The 23,115-nt window shown below is 53.3% G+C and overlaps 1 protein-coding gene across 8 annotated transcripts in view; it reads right to left on the bottom strand.

The window, feature by feature from the left end:
* LOC132397091 (lysosomal acid phosphatase-like) overlaps positions 1–23,115 on the bottom strand; it is an 84,195-nt gene that overhangs the window by 4,496 nt on the left and 56,584 nt on the right. For 3 of the 8 annotated variants that reach the window (XM_059975366.1, XM_059975368.1, XM_059975370.1), the window contains 2 exons: positions 4,103–4,259; positions 1,347–1,667 (listed from right to left, as the gene is read on the bottom strand). The exons of 3 other annotated variants lie outside the window; for them this stretch is intronic. In XM_059975366.1, coding sequence (XP_059831349.1) covers positions 1,359–1,667; positions 4,103–4,259 — 466 coding nt within the window. In that variant the 3' untranslated portion in view covers positions 1,347–1,358. Of the gene's footprint in view, positions 1–1,346; positions 1,668–4,102; positions 4,260–23,115 lie in introns of those variants that run through there. 2 more of the 8 variants (XM_059975369.1, XM_059975374.1) reach the window with 2 other exon arrangements.

Below are 23,115 nucleotides of genomic sequence, written 5' to 3'. Positions count from 1 at the left end.
AATCTGGAGCACAAATCTTCAATGCTACAATCAAGATATTTGGACCTGTAGCCTTTGCCATTTTGTGTAGTCAGCTGTCTATCGAGATACTTCTGCTGGTTAGGACATGTAGTCCTTTGTTAAATTTTACTATGTAGGCTCCTCATCTTTTGCTCCTGCCAGCAAACCTTGTGAACTCTCCATTAAACCAAAGTAAATTCCTTGTATGTGTACAGTTACTTGGCGATTAAAGTCTGATTCTGATTCTGATTTGATTGGTTGGTGTGAAGGCCAAATGAAGGATATGCTTGCAGTGGAACAGTCCTACTCCAGTTAATGGCCCACAGTACCTGGTGGAGACCCAAGTGTGCGCTGCCAGACTTATTCTGCCAAACAACACTGCTAAGGGATGATAGGATTTTATGCTGATATTAATACCAGTGCATACATCTTTACCGTGGGTAAATCCTTCTGTGAGTTCACTTATTATCTGATGAAGACCCACTTCAGTAGGTGATAGTGCTGCCAAGGCACTGTTATTGATGGAGATTAGTCTCTCCCACGCACATGTCGCTCTTGTGGCAAAGTGGCATGTGGCAAAGGTAATGTCGCAGTAGTTATGGGGGATTTCAACATGCAGGTGAAATGGGAGAATCAGGTTGGTGCTGGACCACAGGATAAACTAAATTTGCAGGGGGCGGGGATCCAGAATGTGAGGGAGGATAGTGAGAGGAAGAATAAAGGACAGGTGGGGACTACACGGTTCCGGAATATTAAGTGTGTAGTAGAGGAAGGTGGGGCAGAACAAGTGATAAGGAGGACTCATGTACAGAGGGATGGTCTGATGGAACATGGAGTTAAATGTGTTGAAAGAATAAGTAAATTTAGGAAGGACAACAAAATTCTAGGGGCATATAGCCCGATGGGAGTTCGGGGAGCTGGGTTAAGCACAATAGGCAGCGATTCAAACAGAGAGAGAGAGAAATGGGTTAAAAATTCTATATCTGAATGCACGAAGTGTCAGAAATAAGGCGGATGAGCTTGAAGCCCAGGTGCGAATGGGTAACTATGATGTTGTTGGGATAACGGAGACATGGCTGCAGGGAGATCAGACCTGGGAAATGAATGTACAAGGGTATACGTGCTATCGTAGGGACAGAAATGTGGGCAGAGGGGGTGGGGTGGCCCTGTTGGTGAGGAATGAGATTCAGTGTGCTGAGCAAAGGCAAAGATGCAGACCAAAATTACCGCAAAAGCTACACATTTCATCCAACATTCTACAATCCACAGGTTCTCTCTCTCCCTGGCAAGGGTGAGGGAGGCGTCTCCCATTTGCACAGTGAGCGGGAGACATAACAACAACCCACTGGTTTATGATGTTAGAAGTCCGTTTTGTCACTTTTTTCGAGCTCTATGTCTGAAGATCGCAAAGACCTCAGGTCTTCGGGCCCACAGCAGAAGATTTTCCAGCTTCCCAATGACGCTCGGGTCTCCTGCTGTGACACTGACCCTCGATCCACCCATCTCCAGAGCCCTGAGATCTCATGCTTCCGAACACGATTGAGACTCTCAGGCCAAACACTTGGCATGTTGAATAACAGCCAATCGTGGATCCCTGAACACGGGTCCCATTCCCACAGAGAACCAAATCCTGCATGTAACTCCAGGTCAGGGTCTTCAAAAGAACCCTGAAAGGGAAAGGTAAAGATATTAAAGATAGAAATAGAGCTGTTTCCAAAGATGCAAACAAAGGAGTCGCCGTTAGGCACCATTGTTCCTCGTAAGCTCCACCTTCTGGTCTGATCATGGAATTGAGGGTTATGGGGAACTAGCGCAGAAGAGAAGTTGAGACCAGTGTAGATCAGCCATGATCATATCTAATAGTGGGACAGGCTTGAAGGTCAGTTCATTGTTGCCCTTTGAGGAGGCATAATATGCCATCTGAGTTTAGTTCCAGTCCCACAGCAATGCCACTGAGTTTGAATTGGTTTGAAAGTCCTTCCCCGTTAAACATGAAGTCCAATTTCTTCATCTCAGAAATGGCTGATACATGTGTCAGCACTAAATAAGTTGTGACTAGCCTGACCACAGAGATGCCGCTCTTAAGCTGAACATATTAGGCATCTACTGCCCCTATAAAGGTTGTGCAATGTAAACCTGTAACCAAGAGTAATAGGACCTAGAAGTTTAATAGAAGGAATATTGTAATGGAAGGCCAAGTCCGAAGAATTGGTTAAAAGAGGTGAGGAAGCAAATCTTCCTCAATGGGGTTGAGTGGGAAAATAAATCAGCCATGATGGAATGGTGGAGCAGACCCAATGGCCTAATTCAGCTCCAATGTTTTATGAAAAAAGTAGTTGTAGTTTCATCTTGTGTCCCTGCCTCTCCTTGCATAATTCCTGGGTTAGGCCCTCAAGGAAGTGGAGTATGGATAAAAATGAGGGGTGGCCCTGGGAGTCCACATTAATCCAGTCACCAAGTTTCATAGACTGTCACCTACAGAAACAAGAAAGCCTCCTCCTACTGTTGTCATTCTTCAGTGGATGGGTTACGCTGCTCTTTTCCACTCAAAGTGCACCAAGACAATAGACAATAGGTGCAGAAGTAGACCATTCGGCCCTTCGAGCCTGCACTGCCATTTTGAGATCATGGCTGATCAATCACTATCAATACCCTGTTCCTGCCTTGTCCCCATATCCCTTGATTCCCCTATCCATAAGATACCTATCTAGCTCCTTCTTGAAAGCATCTAGAGAATTGGCCTCCACTACCTTCCGAGGCAGTGCATTCCAGACCCCCACAACTCTCTGGAGAAGAAGTTTCTCCTTAACTCTGTCCTAAATGACCAACCCCTTACTCTCAAACCATGCCCTCTGGTACCGGACTCTCCCAGCATCTGGAACATACTTCCTGCCTCTATCTTGTCCAATCCCTTAATAATCTTATATGTTTCAATCAGATCCCCTTTCAATCTCCTGAATTCCAGCGTGTACAAGCCCAGTCTCTCTAACCTTTCTGCATAAGACAGTCCAGACATCCCAGGAATTAACCTCGTGAATCTATGCTGCACTTCCTCTACAGCCAGGATATCCTTCCTTAACCCTGGAGACCAAAACTGTACACAATACTCCAGGTGTGGTCTCACCAGGGCCCTGTACTAATGCAAGAGGATTTCCTTGCTCTTGTACTCAATTCCCTTTGTAATAAAGGCCAACATTCCATTAGCCTTCTTCACTGCCTGCTGCACTTGCTCATTCACCTTCAGTGACTGATGAACAAGGACTCCGAGATCTCTTTGTATTTCTCCCTTACCCAACTCTACACCGTTCAGATAATAATCTGCCTTCCTGTTCTTACTCCCAAAGTGGATAACCTCACACTTACTCACATTAAACACCATCTGCCAAGTATCTGCCCACTCACCCAGCCTATCCAAGTCACCCTGAATTCTCCTAACATCCTCATCACATGTCACACTGCCACCCAGCTTAGTATCATCAGCAAATTTGCTGATGTTATTTTTTATGCCTTCATCTAAATCGTTGACGTAAATCATAAACAGCTGTGGTCCCAATACCGAGCCCTGTGGCACCCCACTAGTCACCACCTGCCATTCTGAGAAACACCCATTCACCGCTACCCTTTGCTTTCTATCTGCCAACCAGTTTTCTATCTATGTCAATGCCTTCCCCCCGATGCCCTGAGCTTTGATTTTACCCACCAATCTTCTATGTGGGACCTTATCAAATGCCTTCTGAAAATCGAGGTACACTACATCCACTGGATCTCCCCCGTCTAACTTTCTGGTTACATCCTCGAAAAACTCCAACAGATTAGTCAAGCATGATTTACCCTTGGTAAATCTATGCTGGCTCGGCCCAATCCTATCACTGCTATCTAGATATGCCACTATTTCATCCTTAATAATGGACTCTAGCATCTTCCCCACCACCGATGTCAGGCTGACAGGTCGATAGTTCTCTGTTTTCTCCCTCCCTCCTTTTTTAAAAAGTGGGTTAACATTAGCCACTCTCCAATCCTCAGGAACTGATCCTGAATCTAACGAACATTGGAAAATGATTACCAATGCATCCACAATTTCCAGGGCCACCTCCTTTAGTACCTTAGGGTGCAGACCATCTGGACCTGGGGATTTGTCAGCCTTCAGTCCCATCAGTCTTCTCATCACCGTTTCCTTCCGAATGTCAATCTGTTTCATTTCCTCTGTTACCCTATGTCCTTGGCCCATCCATACATCTAGGAGGTTGCTTGTGTCTTTCCTAGTGAAGACAGATCTAAAGTACTTATTTAATTCTTCTGCCATTTCTCTGTTCCCCATAACAATTTCACCCAATTCATTCTTCAAGAACCCAACATTGTTCTTAACTATCTTCTTTCTCTTCACATACCTAAAAAAGCCTTTACTATCTTCCTTTATATTCCTGGCTAGCTTGCGTTCGTACCTCATTTTTTTCTCCCCGTATTGCCTTTTTAGTTAAGTTCTGTTGTTCCTTAAAAACTTCCCAATCATCTGTCCTCCCACTTACCTTAGCTCTGTCATACTTCCTTTTTTTTTAATGCTATTCAATCTCTGACTTCCTTTGTCAACCACTGTGGCCCCTTTCCCCCCTTTGAATCCTTCCTTCTCTGGGGGATGAACTGATTTTGCACCTTGTGCATTATTCCCAAGAATACCTGCTATTGCTGTTCCACTGTCTTTCCTGCTAGGCTATCCGTCCCGTCAACTTTGGCCAGCTCCTCCCTCATGGCTCCATAGTTTCCCGTTCATCTGCAACACTGACACCTCCGAGCTGCCCTTATCCTTCTCGAATTGCAGATAAAAACTTATCATATTATAATCACTACCTCCTAATGGCTCCTTTACTGCGAGATCACTTATCAAATCCTGTTCATTACATAACACTAAATCCAGAATAGTCTTGTCCGTGATCGGCTCTCGTACAAGCTGTTCCAAGAATGCATCCCGTAGGCACTCTACAAACTCCCTATCCTGTGGTCCAGCACCAACCTGATTCTCCCAGTTCACCTACATGTTGAAATCCCCCATATCTACTGCAACATTACCTTTGCCATATGCCAATATTAACTCCCTATTCAACTTGCACCCAATATCCATGCTACTGTTTGGTGGCCTGTAGACAACACCCATTTGGGTCCTTTTGCCCTTACTGTTCCTCAGTTCTATCCACACAGATTCTACTTCTCCTGACCCTATGTCCCCCTAAGCACACGCTTGGGCTCAGTGACTGTACTGCTGAGCTAGCTTTTTGCTGGTGAGGGGAGGGGGGATCGCTGTTTGCTGCTGCTTACGCATGGGGGGTACTTTGGGGTTCTCACGTTTAACTGTCGTTCATTCTTTGGGGCACTTCTGTTTTTGTGGATGTTTGCAAAGGAAAATCATTTCAGGATGCAGAGTATATACATTTCTCTGACATTAAATTTGACCTTTGAAGACACAGGAGCAGAATTAGGCCACTCAACCCATTGAGTCCACTTTGCTACTTCACCATGGCCAATTCCAGATTTTACTCAACCCCATACACCTGCCCTCTCATCATACCCCTTGAAGCCACAACCAATCAGGAATCTATCAAATTCTGCCTTAAATATACCCACAGACTTGGCCTCCACCACAGTCTGCAGGGGTATAATCACAGATTCACCATTCTTCGGCTAAAAAAAAAAATCCTCCTTACCTCTGTTCTAAAAGGTTGCCCCTCAATTTTGAGGCTATGCTCTCTAGTTCTGGATACCCCCGCCAGAGGAAACATCCTCTCCACATCCACCCTACCTAGTCCTTTCATCATTCAGTAGATTTCAATTCTTCTAAATTCCAGTGAGTACAGGCCCAAAGCTGCCAAACGCTCCTGTTAACCCCTTCATTCCTGGATTCATCCTCGTGAACCTCCTCCAAATTCTTTCCAATGACAACACATCATTTCTTAAAAAAGGCCCAAAACTGTTGATAATATTCCAAATGCGACTTAACCAGTATCTTATAAAGCTTCAGCATTATCTCCTTGTTTTTTATATTCTATTCCCTTGAATGATCTTCCAGATATTTATCTATTGCCACCTTAAATATACCCAATGATCTGGCCTTCATCTTAACATCTACCCTTTCAATCCCCTTTGGGATCTGAATATCACCCCTCATTCTTCTGAGTTCCAAGGAATTCAAACACAAACTTTCTTAACCTAGTCAATCTCTTTTGGACTGCCTATTTTTAGGAAGGGAGGCCAAAATATACACAGTATTCCAAGAAAGGCCTCACAAATACCTTTAATGAAACCTCTCTATTTTTTCACAATAAAGACCAACATGTCCCTTACTTTCTTAACTACTGGTTGAACTTACCTGCTAACTCTTCGTGATTAATATATGACAGCACCTCTCAACTCCACTTGTTTGCAATCTTTCTGCATTTAGACAATAATCAGCTTTTTGATTCCTCTTACTGAAGACACAACAGCTGTATTTCATTAGGAGTTTGAGGAGATTTGGTATGTCACTAATTTCTACAGATGTACTGTGGAGCGTATCCTAGCTGGCTGCATCATTGTCTGGTAAGGGGGTGGGAAGCCACTGCACAGGACTGAAATAAGCAGCAGAAAGTTGTAAACTCAGTCAGCTCCATCATGAGCACTGGCTGTCATGAGCGTACAGGCTGTCTTGAAGGAATGGTGCCTCAGTAAGGTGGCATCCATTAAGGACCCCCATCACTCAAGCACAGACTCAATGATTCAGGAGTAGCTTCTCCTCCTTTGCAATCAGATTTCTGAATCGACTCTGAACCAATGAATGTAACCTTACTTCTTGCACTACTTATTTAACTTTAATGTATATATTGTAATTTACAGTTTTATTATGTATTGCAATACACAGCTGCTGCAGAACAACATAACCCACTGATATTAAACCTAATTCTGATGTGCATGACTTCACACTTCTCCACACTAAACTATTTACCAGGATTTCATTGAATTACTCACCCTATCTACAGTATGTCACAATGCAATTAGTCCCAAAGCTATTTTCATATCAATAGCATACTTAAGGACTTCCTTTCTTTGGATCATTAAAGTAAGTTGTATGCTTCCATGTGCAGCACATAATTTGCCATAACTTCTTCAGTCTCCAACAGGACCCCTCCAAGCACATCTTTCCCTCTCCCCCACCCCCCACACTTTCTGCAGGGATTGCTCTCTAAGCAACTCCTTTATCCATTTATTTCCCTCCTGGTACTAATCCTTGCAAGCAGAACAAATTCCATACCTGCCCCTAAACCTCCTCCCTCACTACCGTTCAGGGCCAAACAGTCCTCCCAGGTGAGGCAACATTTTACTTGCGAGTCTACTCATCTGCCAGTAAAAGTGGGATCTCCCAGTGGCCACCTATTTCAATTCTATCTCCATGGCTGCTGCTTCTGTCGTGATGAGGCCACACTCAGGTTGGAGGAGCAACACCGTATATTGGGTCTGAGAAGTCTCCACCCTGATGGCATGAATATCAATTTCTCAAATGAACCCCCCTTCACCATTCCCATTTCTCTCTCTCACCTTATCTCCTTCCCTGCCCATCACCTCCCTCTGTTCCTCCTCCTTCCCTTTCTCCCATGGTCTTCTGCCCTCTTCTATCAGATTCCCCCTTCTCTAGCCTTTCAGCTCTTTCACTTATCAGCTTCTCAGCTCTTTACTTCACCCCTCCTGGTCTCCTGTATGAGCTTAAACTTCTTCCTCCCCTCGCTCACCATCTTGCTCTAACTGCTCATCTTTTTCTCCACTGCTGATGAATGGTCTTGTCCTGCAAAGTTGACTGTTTACTCTTTTCCATAGATGCTGAGTTGCTCCAGCATGTTGTGTGCTCCTGTAGTACTTCATGCCTTACGTCCTTCCAGTTTGAAAATGACTCAGTTTTTTCCACAGCAGTATGACAGCCAGTATTCAATGTACATGAATACACTTCCTCCAAATCCCCAGGCTCTAAACTTGTGCACCAGCCTCCTAATGTGGCACAGTGTCAAATGTCTTTTGGAAATCTAAGAATTCAAGCAAATTTGGCAAACACAACTTACCCTTCATAAAGTTATGGTGACTTTGTTTGACTACATTCAGCTTCCAAAATGATCAGTTATTACATCGTTTAATTTATTGCCCCATATTCTAAGGAGCAATGAGATTCCTCGTCCTGTCCACCAGGGAGCAATGAGATTCCTTGTCCCATCCACCAGGGAGCAATGAGACTCCTTGTCCTGTCCACCAGGGAGCAATGAGACTCGTCGTCCCGTCCACCAGGGAGCAATGAGATTCCTCGTCCCGTAAACCAGGGAGCAATGAGACTCCTCGTCCCGTCCACCAGGGAGCAATGAGATTCCTGGTCCCGTACACCAGGGAGCAATGAGATTCCTCGTCCCGTACACCAGGGAGCAATGAGACTCCGCATCCCGTACACCAGGGAGCAATGAGACTCCCTGTCCCGTACTCCAGGGAGCAATGAGTCTCGCCGTCCCGTCCACCAGGGAGCAATGAGACTCGTCGTCCCGTACACCAGGGAGAAATGAGACTCCTTGTCCCGTTCACCAGGGAGCAATGAGACTCCTTGTCCCGTCCTCCAGGGAGCAATGAGATTCCTCGTCCTGTCCACCAGGGAGCAATGAGACTCGTCGTCCCGTATACCAGGGAGCAATGAGACTCGTCGTCCCGTACACCAGGGAGCAATGAGATTCCTCGTCCTGTCCACCAGGGAGCAATGAGATTCCTCGTCCCGTCCACCAGGGAGCAATGAGATTCCTCGTCCTGTCCACCGGGGAGCAATGAGATTCCTCGTCCTGTCCACCAGGGAGCAATGAGATTCCTCGTCCCGTCCACCAGGGAGCAATGATATTCCTCGTCCCGTCCACCAGGGAGCAATGAGATTCCTCGTCTCGTCCACCAGGGAGCAATGAGATTCCTCGTCCTGTCCACCAGGGAGCAATGAGATTCCTCGTCCCGTCCACCAGGGAGCAATGAGACTCCTTGTCCTGTCCACCAGGGAGCATTGAGACTCGTCGTCCCGTCCACCAGGGAGCAATGAGATTCCTCGTCCCGTCCTCCAGGGAGCAATGAGATTTCTCATCCTGTCCACCAGGGAGCAATGAGACTCGTCGTCCCGTCCACCAGGGAGCAATGAGACTCCTTATCCCGTACACCAGGGAGCAATGAGATTCCTCGTCCCGTACACCAGGGAGCAATGAGATTCCTCGTCCCGTACACCAGGGAGCAATGAGACTCGTCGTCCCGTCCACCAGGGAGCAATGAGATTCCTCGTCCCGTCCACCAGGGAGCAATAAGATTCCTCGTCCCGTCCACCAGGGAGCAGTGAGATTCCTCGTCCTGTCCACCAGGGAGCAATGAGATTCCTCGTCCCGTCCACCAGCGAGCAATGAGATTCCTCGTCCAGTCCACCAGGGAGCAATGAGATTCCTCGTCCCGTCCACCAGGGAGCAATGAGACTCCTTGTCCCGTACACCAGGGAGCAATGAGATTCCTGGTCCCGTCCACCAGGGAGCAATGAGATTCCTGGTCCCGTACACCGGGGAGCAATGAGACTCGTCGTCCCGTCCACCAGGGAGCAATGAGACGCGTCGTCCCGTACAAAAGGGAGCAATGAGATTCCTCGTCCCGTACACCAGGGAGCAATGAGACTCGTCGTCCCGTATACCAGGGAGCAATGAGATTCCTCGTCCTGTCCACCAGGGAGCAATGAGATTCCTTGTCCCATCCACCAGGGAGCAATGAGACTCCTTGTCCCGTACACCAGGGAGCAATGAGACTCGTCGTCCCGTCCACCAGGGAGCAATGAGATTCCTCGTCCCGTCCTCCAGGGAGCAATGAGATTCCTCGTCCCGTCCACCAGGGAGCAATGAGACTCGTCGTCCCTTCCACCAGGGAGCAATGAGACTCCTTGTCCCGTACACCAGGGAGCAATGAGATTCCTCGTCCCGTACACCAGGGAGCAATGAGACTTGTCGTCCCGTATACCAGGGAGCAATGAGATTCCTCGTCCAGTCCACCGGGGAGCAATGAGATTCCTGGTCCCATCCACCGGGGAGCAATGAGATTCCTCGTCCCGTCCACGGGGGAGCAATGAGATTCCTCGTCCCATCCACCGGGGAGCAATGAGATTCCTCGTCGCTTCCACCGGGGAGCAATGAGATTCTTCGTCCCGTCCACCGGGGGAGCAATGAGATTCCTGGTCCCGTACACCGGGGAGCAATGAGACTCGTCGCCCCGTCCACCGGGGAGCAATGAGACTCGTCGCCCCGTCCACCGGGGAGCAATGAGACTCGTCATCCCGTCCACCGGGGAGCAATGAGATTCCTCGTCCCGTCCACCGGGGAGCAATGAGATTCCTCGTCCCGTCCACCGGGGAGCAATGAGATTCCTCCTCCCGTCCACCGGGGAGCAATGAGATTCCTCCTCCCGTCCAACAGAGAGCAATGAGATTCCTCGTCCCGTACACCAGAGAGCAATGAGACTCCTCGTCCCGTAAACCAGGGAGCAATGAGACTCCTCGTCCCGTAAACCAGGGAGCAATGAGATTCCTGGTCCCGTACACCAGGGAGCAATGAGATTCCTCGTCCCGTACACCAGGGAGCAATGAGACTCCGCGTCCCGTACACCAGGGAGCAATGAGACTCCTTGTCCCGTACTCCAGGGAGCAATGAGACTCGTCGTCCCGTACACCAGGGAGCAATGAGATTCCTCATCCCGTCCACCTGGGAGCAATGAGATTCCTCGTCCCGTACACCAGGGAGCAATGAGATTCCTCGTCCCGTACAACAGGGAGCAATGAGATTCCTCGTCCCGTCCACCAGGGAGCAATGAGACTCCTCGTCCCGTCCACCAGGGAGCAATGAGACTCGTCGTCCCGTCCACCAGGGAGCAATGAGATTCGTCGTCCCGTCCTCCAGGGAGCAATGAGATTCCTCGTCCCGTCCTCCAGGGAGCAATGAGATTCCTCGTCCCGTCCTCCAGGGAGCAATGAGACTCCTTGTCCCGTCCACCAGGGAGCAATGAGATTCCTCGTCCTGTCCAGCAGGGAGCAATGAGATTCCTCGTCCTGTCCACCAGGGAGCAATGAGATTCCTCGTCCCGTCCCCAGGGAGCAATGAGACTCCTTGTCCCGTCCACCAGGGAGCAATGAGAATCATCGTTCCGTCCACCAGGGAGCAATGAGATTCCTGGTCCCGTACACCGGGGAGCAATGAGATTCCTCGTCCCATACACCGGGGAGCAATGAGATTCCTCGTCCTGTCCACCAGGGAGCAATGAGATTCCTCGTCCCGTACACCAGGGAGCAATGAGATTCCTCGTCCCGTCCACCAGGGAGCAATGAGACTCCTTGTCCCGTCCACCAGGGAGCAATGAGACTCCTTGTCCCGTCCACCTGGGAGCAATGAGACTCCTTGTCCCGTACACCAGGGAGCAATGAGATTCCTCGTCCCGTACACCGGGGAGCAATGAGATTCCTCGTCCCGTACACCAGGGAGCAATGAGATTCCTCGTCCCGTAAACCAGGGAGCAATGAGACTCCTCGTCCCGTAAACCAGGGAGCAATGAGATTCCTGGTCCCGTACACCAGGGAGCAATGAGATTCCTCGTCCCGTACACCAGGGAGCAATGAGACTCCGCGTCCCGTACACCAGGGAGCAATGAGACTCCTTGTCCCGTACTCCAGGGAGCAATGAGACTCGTCGTCCCGTCCACCAGGGAGCAATGAGACTCGTCGTCCCGTACACCAGGGAGCAATGAGACTCCTTGTCCCGTACTCCAGGGAGTAATGAGATTCCTCGTCCTGTCCACCAGGGAGCAATGAGACTCGTCGTCCCGTATACCAGGGAGCAATGAGATTCCTCGTCCCGTACACCAGGGAAATGAGATTCCTCGTCACGTCCACCAGGGAGCAATGAGACTCGTCGTCCCGTACACCAGGGAGCAATGAGACTCGTCGTCCCGTACACCAGGGAGCAATGAGATTCCTCGTCCTGTCCACCAGGGAGCAATGAGATTCCTCGTCCCGTCCACCAGGGAGCAATGAGATTCCTCGTCCTGTCCACCAGGGAGCAATGAGATTCCTCGTCCTGTCCACCAGGGAGCAATGAGATTCCTCGTCCCGTCCACCAGGGAGCAATGATATTCCTCGTCCCGTCCACCAGGGAGCAATGAGATTCCTCGTCACGTCCACCAGGGAGCAATGAGATTCCTCGTCCCGTCCACCAGGGAGCAATGAGATTCCTCGTCCCGTCCACCAGGGAGCAATGAGACTCCTTGTCCTGTCCACCAGGGAGCAATGAGACTCGTCGTCCCGTCCACCAGGGAGCAATGAGATTCCTCGTCCCGTCCTCCAGGGAGCAATGAGATTTCTCGTCCTGTCCACCAGGGAGCAATGAGATTCCTGGTCCCGTACACCAGGGAGCAATGAGATTCCTCGTCCTGTCCACCAGGGAGCAATGAGATTCCTCGTCCCGTACACCAGGGAGCAATGAGATTCCTCGTCCCGTCCACCAGGGAGCAATGAGACACCTTGTCCCGTCCACCAGGGAGCAATGAGACTCCTTGTCCCGTCCACCAGGGAGCAATGAGACTCGTCGTCCCGTCCAACAGGGAGCAATGAGACTCCTTGTCCCGTACACCAGGGAGCAATGAGATTCCTCGTCCTGTCCACCAGGGAGCAATGAGACTCGTCGTCCCGTGCACCAGGGAGCAATGAGACTCCTTGTCCCGTACACCAGGGAGCAATGAGATTCCTCGTCCCGTACACCAGGGAGCAATGAGATTCCTCGTCCCGTACACCAGAGAGCAATGAGATTCCTCGTCCCGTAAACCAGGGAGCAATGAGACTCCTCGTCCCGTAAACCAGGGAGCAATGAGATTCCTGGTCCCGTACACCAGGGAGCAATGAGATTCCTCGTCCCGTACACCAGGGAGCAATGAGACTCCGCGTCCCGTACACCAGGGAGCAATGAGACTCCTTGTCCCGTACTCCAGGGAGCAATGAGACTCGTCGTCCCGTACACCAGGGAGCAATGAGATTCCTCATCCCGTCCACCTGGGAGCAATGAGATTCCTCGTCCCGTACACCAGGGAGCAATGAGATTACTCGTCCCGTACAACAGGGAGCAATGAGATTCCTCGTCCCGTACACCAGGGAGCAATGAGACTCCTCGTCCCGTCCACCAGGGAGCAATGAGACTCGTCGTCCCGTCCACCAGGGAGCAATGAGATTCGTCGTCCCGTCCTCCAGGGAGCAATGAGATTCCTCGTCCCGTCCTCCAGGGAGCAATGAGATTCCTCGTCCCGTCCTCCAGGGAGCAATGAGACTCCTTGTCCCGTCCACCAGGGAGCAATGAGATTCCTCGTCCTGTCCAGCAGGGAGCAATGAGATTCCTCGTCCTGTCCACCAGGGAGCAATGAGATTCCTCGTCCCGTCCCCAGGGAGCAATGAGACTCCTTGTCCCGTCCACCAGGGAGCAATGAGACTCCTTGTCCCGTCCACCAGGGAGCAATGAGAATCATCGTTCCGTCCACCAGGGAGCAATGAGATTCCTGGTCCCGTACACCGGGGAGCAATGAGATTCCTCGTCCCATACACCAGGGAGCAATGAGATTCCTCGTCCTGTCCACCAGGGAGCAATGAGATTCCTCGTCCCGTACACCAGGGAGCAATGAGATTCCTCGTCCCGTCCACCAGGGAGCAATGAGACTCCTTGTCCCGTCCACCAGGGAGCAATGAGACTCCTTGTCCCGTCCACCAGGGAGCAATGAGACTCGTCGTCCCGTCCACCAGGGAGCAATGAGACTCCTTGTCCCGTACACCAGGGAGCAATGAGATTCCTCGTCCTGTCCACCAGGGAGCAATGAGACTCGTCGTCCCGTCCACCAGGGAGCAATGAGACTCCTTGTCCCGTACACCAGGGAGCAATGAGATTCCTCGTCCCGTACACCAGGGAGCAATGAGATTCCTCGTCCCGTACACCAGGGAGCAATGAGATTCCTCGTCCCGTAAACCAGGGAGCAATGAGACTCCTCGTCCCGTAAACCAGGGAGCAATGAGATTCCTGGTCCCGTACACCAGGGAGCAATGAGATTCCTCGTCCCGTACACCAGGGAGCAATGAGACTCCGCGTCCCGTACACCAGGGAGCAATGAGACTCCTTGTCCCGTACTCCAGGGAGCAATGAGACTCGTCGTCCCGTCCACCAGGGAGCAATGAGACTCGTCGTCCCGTACACCAGGGAGCAATGAGACTCCTTGTCCCGTACTACAGGGAGCAATGAGATTCCTCGTCCTGTCCACCAGGGAGCAATGAGACTCGTCGTCCCGTATACCAGGGAGCAATGAGATTCCTCGTCCCGTACACCAGGGAAATGAGATTCCTCGTCACGTCCACCAGGGAGCAATGAGACTCGTCGTCCCGTACACCAGGGAGCAATGAGACTCGTCGTCCCGTACACCAGGGAGCAATGAGATTCCTCGTCCTGTCCACCAGGGAGCAATGAGATTCCTCGTCCCGTCCACCAGGGAGCAATGAGATTCCTCGTCCCGTCCACCAGGGAGCAATGAGATTCCTCGTCCCGTCCACCAGGGAGCAATGAGATTCCTCGTCCCGTCCACCAGGGAGCAATGATATTCCTCGTCCCGTCCACCAGGGAGCAATGAGATTCCTCGTCACGTCCACCAGGGAGCAATGAGATTCCTCGTCCCGTCCACCAGGGAGCAATGAGATTCCTCGTCCCGTCCACCAGGGAGCAATGAGACTCCTTGTCCTGTCCACCAGGGAGCAATGAGACTCGTCGTCCCGTCCACCAGGGAGCAATGAGATTCCTCGTCCCGTCCTCCAGGGAGCAATGAGATTTCTCGTCCTGTCCACCAGGGAGCAATGAGACTCGTCGTCCCGTCCACCAGGGAGCAATGAGACTCCTTATCCCGTACACCAGGGAGCAATGAGATTCCTCGTCCCGTACACCAGGGAGCAATGAGATTCCTCGTCCCGTACAACAGGGAGCAATGAGATTCCTCGTCCCGTACACCAGGGAGCAATGAGATTCCTCGTCCCGTACACCAGGGAGCAATGAGATTCCTCGTCCCGTCCACCAGGGAGCAATGAGACTCGTCGTCCCGTCCACCAGGGAGCAATGAGATTCCTCGTCCGGTCCACCAGGGAGCAATGAGATTCCTCGTCCTGTCCACGAGGGAGCAATGAGATTCCTCGTCCCGTCCACCAGCGAGCAATGAGATTCCTCGTCCAGTCCACCAGGGAGCAATGAGATTCCTCGTCCCGTCCACCAGGGAGCAATGAGACTCCTTGTCCCGTACACCAGGGAGCAATGAGATTCCTGGTCCCGTCCACCAGGGAGCAATGAGATTCCTGGTCCCGTACACCGGGGAGCAATGAGACTCGTCGTCCCGTCCACCGGGGAGCAATGAGACGCGTCGTCCTGTACAAAAGGGAGCAATGAGATTCCTCGTCCCGTACACCAGGGAGCAATGAGACTCGTCGTCCCGTATACCAGGGAGCAATGAGATTCCTCGTCCTGTCCACCAGGGAGCAATGAGATTCCTTGTCCCGTACTCCAGGGAGCAATGAGACTCGTCGTCCCGTCCACCAGGGAGCAATGAGACTCGTCGTCCCGTACACCAGGGAGCAATGAGACTCCTTGTCCCGTACTACAGGGAGCAATGAGATTCCTCGTCCTGTCCACCAGGGAGCAATGAGACTCGTCGTCCCGTATACCAGGGAGCAATGAGATTCCTCGTCCCGTACACCAGGGAAATGAAATTCCTCATCACGTCCACCAGGGAGCAATGAGACTCGTCGTCCCGTACACCAGGGAGCAATGAGACTCGTCGTCCCGTACACCAGGGAGCAATGAGATTCCTCGTCCTGTCCACCAGGGAGCAATGAGATTCCTCGTCCCGTCCACCAGGGAGCAATGAGATTCCTCGTCCTGTCCACCAGGGAGCAATGAGATTCCTCGTCCCGTCCACCAGGGAGCAATGAGATTCCTCGTCCCGTCCACCAGGGAGCAATGATATTCCTCGTCCCGTCCACCAGGGAGCAATGAGATTCCTCGTCACGTCCACCAGGGAGCAATGAGATTCCTCGTCCCGTCCACCAGGGAGCAATGAGATTCCTCGTCCCGTCCACCAGGGAGCAATGAGACTCCTTGTCCTGTCCACCAGGGAGCAATGAGACTCGTCGTCCCGTCCACCAGGGAGCAATGAGATTCCTCGTCCCGTCCTCCAGGGAGCAATGAGATTTCTCGTCCTGTCCACCAGGGAGCAATGAGACTCGTCGTCCCGTCCACCAGGGAGCAATGAGACTCCTTATCCCGTACACCAGGGAGCAATGAGATTCCTCGTCCCGTACACCAGGGAGCAATGAGATTCCTCGTCCCGTACAACAGGGAGCAATGAGATTCCTCGTCCCGTACACCAGGGAGCAATGAGATTCCTCGTCCCGTACACCAGGGAGCAATGAGATTCCTCGTCCCGTCCACCAGGGAGCAATGAGACTCGTCGTCCCGTCCACCAGGGAGCAATGAGATTCCTCGTCCGGTCCACCAGGGAGCAATGAGATTCCTCGTCCTGTCCACGAGGGAGCAATGAGATTCCTCGTCCCGTCCACCAGCGAGCAATGAGATTCCTCGTCCAGTCCACCAGGGAGCAATGAGATTCCTCGTCCCGTCCACCAGGGAGCAATGAGACTCCTTGTCCCGTACACCAGGGAGCAATGAGATTCCTGGTCCCGTCCACCAGGGAGCAATGAGATTCCTGGTCCCGTACACCGGGGAGCAATGAGACTCGTCGTCCCGTCCACCGGGGAGCAATGAGACGCGTCGTCCTGTACAAAAGGGAGCAATGAGATTCCTCGTCCCGTACACCAGGGAGCAATGAGACTCGTCGTCCCGTATACCAGGGAGCAATGAGATTCCTCGTCCTGTCCACCAGGGAGCAATGAGATTCCTTGTCCCGTCCACCAGGGAGCAATGAGACTCCTTGTCCCGTACACCAGGGAGCAATGAGACTCGTCGTCCCGTCCACTAGGGAGCAATGAGATTCCTCGTCCCGTCCTCCAGGGAGCAATGAGATTCCTCGTCCCGTCCACCAGGGAGCAATGAGACTCGTCGTCCCGTCCACCAGGGAGCAATGAGACTCGTCGTCCCTTCCACCAGGGAGCAATGAGACTCGTCGTCCCGTCCACCAGGGAGCAATGAGATTCCTCGTCCCGTCCACCGGGGAGCAATGAGATTCCTGGTCCCGTCCACCTGGGAGCAATGAGATTCCTCGTCCCGTCCACCGGGGAGCAATGAGATTCCTCGTCCCGTCCACCGGGGAGCAATGAGATTCCTCGTCCCGTCCACCGGGGAGCAATGAGATTCCTCGTCCCGTCCACCGGGGAGCAATGAGATTCTTCGTCCCGTCCACCGGGGGAGCAATGAGATTCCTGGTCCCGTCCACCGGGGAGCAATGAGACTCGTCGCCCCGTCCACCGGGGAGCAATGAGACTCGTCGCCCCGTCCACCGGGGAGCAATGAGACTCGTCATCCCGTCCACCGGGGAGCAATGAGATTCCTCGTCCCGTCCACCAGGGAGCAATGAGATTCCTCGTCCCGTCCACCTGGGAGCAATGAGATTCCTCGTCCCGTACACCAGGGAGCAATGAGATTCCTCGTCCCGTACACCAGGGAGCAATGAGATTCCTCGTCCCGTACAACAGGGAGCAATGAGATTCCTCATCCCGTACACCAGGGAGCAATGAGACTCGTCATCCCGTCCACCAGGGAGCAATGAGACTCGTCGTCCCGTCCACCAGGGAGCAATGAGATTCGTCGTCCCGTCCTCCAGGGAGCAATGAGATTCGTCGTCCCGTCCTCCAGGGAGCAATGAGATTCCTGGTCCCGTCCACCAGGGAGCAATGAGACTCCTCGTCCCGTCCACCAGGGAGCAATGAGATTACTCGTCCTGTCCACCAGGGAGCAATGAGATTCCACGTCCCGTCCCCAGGGAGCAATGAGATTCCTCGTCGCGTCCCCAGGGAGCAATGAGACTCCTCGTCCCGTCCACCAGGGAGCAATAAGACTCCTCGTCCCGTCCACCAGGGAGCAATGAAATTCCTCGTCCCGTACACCAGGGAGCAATGAGACTCCTCGTCCCGTCCACCAGGGAGCAATGAGATTCGTCGTCCCGTCCACCAGGGAGCAATGAGACTCGTCGTCCCGTACACCAGGGAGCAATGAGACTCCTTGTCCCGTACTCCAGGGAGCAATGAGACTCGTCGTCCCGTATACCAGGGAGCAATGAGATTCCTCGTCCCGTACACCAGGGAAATGAGATTCCTCGTCACGTCCACCAGGGAGCAATGAGACTCGTCGTCACGTACACCAGGGAGCAATGAGACTCGTCGTCACGTACACCAGGGAGCAATGAGATTCCTCGTCCTGTCCACCAGGGAGCAATGAGATTCCTCGTCCCGTCCACTAGGGAGCAATGAGATTCCTCGTCCTGTCCACCAGGGAGCAATGAGATTCCTCGTCCCGTCCACCAGGGAGCAATGAGATTCCTCGTCCCGTCCACCAGGGAGCAATGATATTCCTCGTCCCGTCCACCAGGGAGCAATGATATTCCTCGTCCCGTCCACCAGGGAGCAATGAGATTCCTCGTCACGTCCACCAGGGAGCAATGAGATTCCTCGTCACGTCCACCAGGGAGCAATGAGATTCCTCGTCCCGTCCACCAGGGAGCAATGAGATTCCTCGTCCCGTCCTCCAGGGAGCAATGAGATTTCTCGTCCTGTCCACCAGGGAGCAATGAGACTCGTCGTCCCGTCCACCAGGGAGCAATGAGACTCCTTATCCCGTACACCAGGGAGCAATGAGATTCCTCGTCCCGTACACCAGGGAGCAATGAGACTCGTCGTCCCGTCCACCAGGGAGCAATGAGATTCCTCGTCCGGTCCACCAGGGAGCAATGAGATTCCTCGTCCGGTCCACGAGGGAGCAATGAGATTCCTCGTCCCGTCCACCAGCGAGCAATGAGATTCCTCGTCCAGTCCACCAGGGAGCAATGAGATTCCTCGTCCCGTCCACCAGGGAGCAATGAGACTCCTTGTCCCGTACACCAGGGAGCAATGAGATTCCTGGTCCCGTCCACCAGGGAGCAATGAGATTCCTGGTCCCGTACACCGGGGAGCAATGAGACTCGTCGTCCCGTCCACCGGGGAGCAATGAGACGCGTCGTCCCGTACAAAAGGGAGCAATGAGATTCCTCGTCCCGTACACCAGGGAGCAATGAGACTCGTCGTCCCGTATACCAGGGAGCAATGAGATTCCTCGTCCTGTCCACCAGGGAGCAATGAGATTCCTTGTCCCGTCCACCAGGGAGCAATGAGACTCCTTGTCCCGTACACCAGGGAGCAATGAGACTCGTCGTCCCGTCCACTAGGGAGCAATGAGATTCCTCGTCCCGTCCTCCAGAGAGCAATGAGATTCCTCGTCCCGTCCACCAGGGAGCAATGAGACTCGTCGTCCCGTCCACCAGGGAGCAATGAGACTCGTCGTCCCTTCCACCAGGGAGCAATGAGATTCCTCGTCCCGTCCACCGGGGAGCAATGAGATTCCTGGTCCCGTCCACCTGGGAGCAATGAGATTCCTCGTCCTGTCCACCGGGGAGCAATGAGATTCCTCGTCCCGTCCACCGGGGAGCAATGAGATTCCTCGTCCCGTCCACCGGGGAGCAATGAGATTCCTCGTCCCGTCCACCGGGGAGCAATGAGATTCTTCGTCCCGTCCACCGGGGGAGCAATGAGATTCCTGGTCCCGTCCACCGGGGAGCAATGAGACTCGTCGCCCCGTCCACCGGGGAACAATGAGACTCGTCGCCCCGTCCACCGGGGAGCAATGAGACTCGTCATCCCGTCCACCGGGGAGCAATGAGATTCCTCGTCCCGTCCACCGGGGAGCAATGAGATTCCTCGTCCCGTCCACCGGGGAGCAATGAGATTCCTCGTCCCGTCCACCGGGGAGCAATGAGATTCCTCGTCCCGTCCACCTGGGAGCAATGAGATTCCTCGTCCCGTCCACCTGGGAGCAATGAGATTCCTCGTCCCGTACACCAGGGAGCAATGAGATTCCTCGTCCCGTACACCAGGGAGCAATGAGACTCCTCGTCCCGTCCACCGGGGAGCAATGAGATTCCTCGTCCCGTCCACCGGGGAGCAATGAGATTCCTCATCCCGTACAACAGGGAGCAATGAGATTCCTCGTCCCGTACACCAGGGAGCAATGAGACTCGTCATCCCGTCCACCAGGGAGCAATGAGACTCCTCGTCCCGTCCACCAGGGAGCAATGACATTCCTCGTCCTGTCCACCAGGGAGCAATGAGATTCCACGTCCCGTCCCCAGGGAGCAATGAGATTCCTCGTCGCGTCCCCAGGGAGCAATGAGACTCCTCGTCCCGTCCACCAGGGAGCAATGAGATTCCTCGTCCCGTACACCAGGGAGCAATGAGACTCCTCGTCCCGTCCACCAGGGAGCAATGAGACTCGTCGTCCCGTCCACCAGGGAGCAATGAGATTCGTCGTCCCGTCCTCCAGGGAGCAATGAGACTCCTTGTCCCGTCCACCAGGGAGCAATGAGATTCCTCGTCCTGTCCACCAGGGAGCAATGAGATTCCTCGTCCCGTCCCCAGGGAGCAATGAGACTCCTTGTCCCGTCCACCAGGGAGCAATGAGACTCGTCGTTCCGTCCACCAGGGAGCAATGAGATTCCTGGTCCCGTACACCGGGGAACAATGAGATTCCTCGTCCCGTACACCAGGGAGCAATGAGATTCCTCATCCCGTCCCCAAGGGAGCAATGAGACTCGTCGTCCCGTCCACCAGGGAGCAATGAGACTCCTTGTCTCGTACACCAGGGAGCAATGAGATTCCTCGTCCAGAACACCAGGGAGCAATGTGACTCGTCGTCCCGTATACCAGGGAGCAATGAGATTCCTCGTCCCGTCCACCAGGGAGCAATGAGATTCCTCGTCCCGTCCACCAGGGAGCAATGAGACTCCTCGTCCCGTACACCAGGGAGCAATGAGACTCGTCCTTCCGTCCACCAGGGGGCAATGAGATTCCTCGTCCCGTCCACCAGGGAGCAATGAGATTCCTCGTCCCGTCCACCAGGGAGCAATGAGATTCCTCGTCCCGTCCACCAGGGAGCAATGAGACTCCTTGTCCCGTACACCAGGGAGCAATGAGACTCGTCGTTCCGTCCACCAGGGAGCAATGAGACTCGTCGTTCCGTCCACCAGGGAGCAATGAGATTCCTGGTCCCGTACACCGGGGAGCAATGAGATTCCTCGTCCCGTACACCGGGGAGCAAAGAGATTCCTCATCCCGTACACCGGGGAGCAATGAGAGTCGTCGTCCCGAACACCAGGGAGCAATGAGACTCGTCGTCCCGTATACCAGGGAGCAATGAGATTCCTCGTCCCGTCCACCAGGGAGCAATGCGATTCCTCGTCCCGTCCACCAGGGAGCAATGAGACTCCTTGTTCCGTCCACCAGGGAGCAATGAGATTCCTCGTCCCGTCCACCAGGGAGCAATGAGATTCCTCGTCCCGTCCACCAGGGAGCAATGAGATTCCTCGTCCCGTCCACCAGGGAGCAATGAGATTCCTCGTCCCGTCCACCGGGGAGCAAAGAGATTCCTCGTCCCGTACACCAGGGAGCAATGAGAGTCGTCGTCCCGTACACCAGGGAGCAATGAGACTCGTCGTCCCGTCCACCAGGGAGCAATGAGATTCCTCGTCCAATCCATCAGGGAGCATTGAGATTCCTGGTCCCGTACACCAGGGAGCAATGAGATTCCTGGTCCCGTACACCAGGGAGCAATGAGATTCCTGGTCCCGTACACCAGGGAGCAATGAGACTCGTCGTCCCGTCCACCAGGGAGCAATGAGATTCCTCGTCCAATCCATCAGGGAGCATTGAGATTCCTGGTCCCGTACACCAGGGAGCAATGAGATTCCTGGTCCCGTACACCAGGGAGCAATGAGATTCCTCGTCCCGTACACCAGGGAGCAATGAGATTCCTCGTCCCGTAGAACAGGGAGCAATGAGATTCCTGGTCCCGTACACCAGGGAGCAATGAGATTCCTCGTCCCGTCCACCAGGGAGCAATGAGATTCCTCGTCCCATCCACCAGGGAGCAATGAGACTCGTCGTCCCGTCCACCAGGGAGCAATGAGATTCCTCGTCCAATCCACCAGGGAGCAATGAGACTCGTCGTCCCGTCCACCAGGGAGCAATGAGATTCGTCGTCCCGTCCTCCAGGGAGCAATGAGATTACTTGTCCTGTCCACCAGGGAGCAATGAGATTCCTCGTCCCGTACACCAGGGAGTAATGAGATTCCTCGTCCCGTCCACCGGGGAGCAATGAGATTCCTCGTCCCGTCCACCGGGGAGCAATGAGATTCCTGGTCCCGTCCACCGGGGAGCAATGAGATTCCTCGTCCCGTCCACCGGGGAGCAATGAGATTCCTCGTCCCGTCCACCGGGGAGCAATGAGATTCCTGGTCCCGTCCACCGGGGAGCAATGAGATTCCTCGTCCCGTCCACCAGGGAGCAATGAGATTCCTCGTCCCGTCCACCAGGGAGCAATGAGACTCATCGTTCCGTCCACCAGGGAGCAATGAGATTCGTCGTCCCGTCCTCCAGGGAGCAATGAGATTACTTGTCCTGTCCACCAGGGAGCAATGAGATTCCTCGTCCCGTACACCAGGGAGCAATGAGATTCCTCGTCCCGTCCACCGGGGAGCAATGAGATTCCTCGTCCCGTCCACCGGGGAGCAATGAGATTCCTGGTCCCGTCCACCGGGGAGCAATGAGATTCCTCGTCCCGTCCACCGGGGAGCAATGAGATTCCTCGTCCCGTCCACCGGGGAGCAATGAGATTCCTCGTCCCGTACACCGGGGAGCAATGAGATTCCTCGTCCCGTACACCAGGGAGCAATGAGATTCCTCGTCCCGTAGAACAGGGAGCAATGAGATTCCTCGTCCCGTACACCAGGGAGCAATGAGACTCC

The sequence above is a fragment of the Hypanus sabinus genome, chromosome 7 (genome assembly GCF_030144855.1).
Source record: "Hypanus sabinus isolate sHypSab1 chromosome 7, sHypSab1.hap1, whole genome shotgun sequence".
Taxonomy (NCBI): domain Eukaryota; kingdom Metazoa; phylum Chordata; class Chondrichthyes; order Myliobatiformes; family Dasyatidae; genus Hypanus; species Hypanus sabinus.
This window is presented reverse-complemented; position numbering and strand designations above follow the sequence as displayed.